Here is a 1,191-nt window from a genome sequence, read left to right on the forward strand (position 1 = left end):
ATCTGTGTCTGTGTTTGTCGAAATACACATATCTCATTAACCACACCTCAAACAAGAAACTGTGGCAGAGTAACTCCTTGGCGGTCGGCCTGTCGTCTTTGCCATTGAGACATTTGGATATGAAGTCTTTGAGTTCAGGACTGGTGATAGTCTCTAGATCCGCTGGAGGTACGCCCGATCTCGCCTATAGTAAGGGTTGTAGGGATTTAATTGGCTAAAATCAAGCACATTTGGGTCAAATTTGATCCTCTCTCGGTTACTGTCAGTCACTCAGAAGAATTCTGGAGACGAGATGAGGTTTGGGGTTTGGGGCGGGTGATGGTTTCCAGATCTGAGGGAGGAATGTACAATTTCAAATTTAAATAGATAGGCAGATAAGATGCTTACTTCGGGACTCCAATGTGAATAGCAACAACCAACAAGTATCCCATAGGTGCAAACTACAACAAATCATACAGTATCGTCGCGTACCTTCTCGTACCTTCGCGTATTATGATACCATACCACCATATAGTCAGCTCTTTCAAGGAAATACCTGATCCCGCCTATGAAAAGAACTCCCAACGTACCATGCCCCATATGTTGAGTATTCTTCTGCATCCATCCTAAATCTAACATAAGATCGTTGAAATCCACGCACAATTACGCTATGACAGGAGACACATAAAGACACCGCATGCAACACACCTGGTAGATCCAAAACTTCAGTAAACAACCACTCACACTGTGCTAACCCACATCACAGATACACGAATCACTAATTCGGATCTCATGAAGACTTGCCACATGTGACCCACGATATAGTTTTGAAAGCTAGGATCTGCTCACAACCCCTGCGACTTTATTGAGTTGTGTGTGAGAGTGCAATAAGATGTGCACGTCTGTGCGAGTCTCCATATAACATAGCCGTACACACACTCGCGCGCGCACCCATGCTCGAGTGTGGCTACGTGTCTCATCAAGAACAGCACATACTTGGTATCTAGGCATATCGCCGTACTGTGGCGCGCACACCCATGCTCGAGTGTGGCTACGTATCTCATCAAGAACAGCACATACTTGGTATCTAGGCATATCGCCGTACTGTGTCTCGAAATATATAACACTTCACTCCACTCTCATTTATACTTCATCAAACGAGGTTCAGAACCCGTGTGAATTGTGGAATAAGAGATATCCCCTATGGTTTCG

The 1,191-nt window shown here is 44.8% G+C and overlaps 1 protein-coding gene across 1 annotated transcript; it reads right to left on the reverse strand.

Moving 5' to 3' along the window:
- Nucleotides 1-46: 46 nt before the first annotated feature.
- On the reverse strand, nt 47-579 carry SARC_16723 (hypothetical protein; the record flags this gene model as incomplete). Its single annotated transcript, XM_014289171.1, has 2 exons — nt 47-184; nt 472-579. Coding segments are annotated over 2 exons (246 nt in total), but the record flags the coding sequence as incomplete, so codon positions are not given.
- Nucleotides 580-1,191: the final 612 nt, after the last annotated feature.

The sequence above is a fragment of the Sphaeroforma arctica genome (assembly GCF_001186125.1).
Source record: "Sphaeroforma arctica JP610 unplaced genomic scaffold supercont1.8724, whole genome shotgun sequence".
Lineage (NCBI taxonomy): Eukaryota > Ichthyosporea > Ichthyophonida > Sphaeroforma > Sphaeroforma arctica.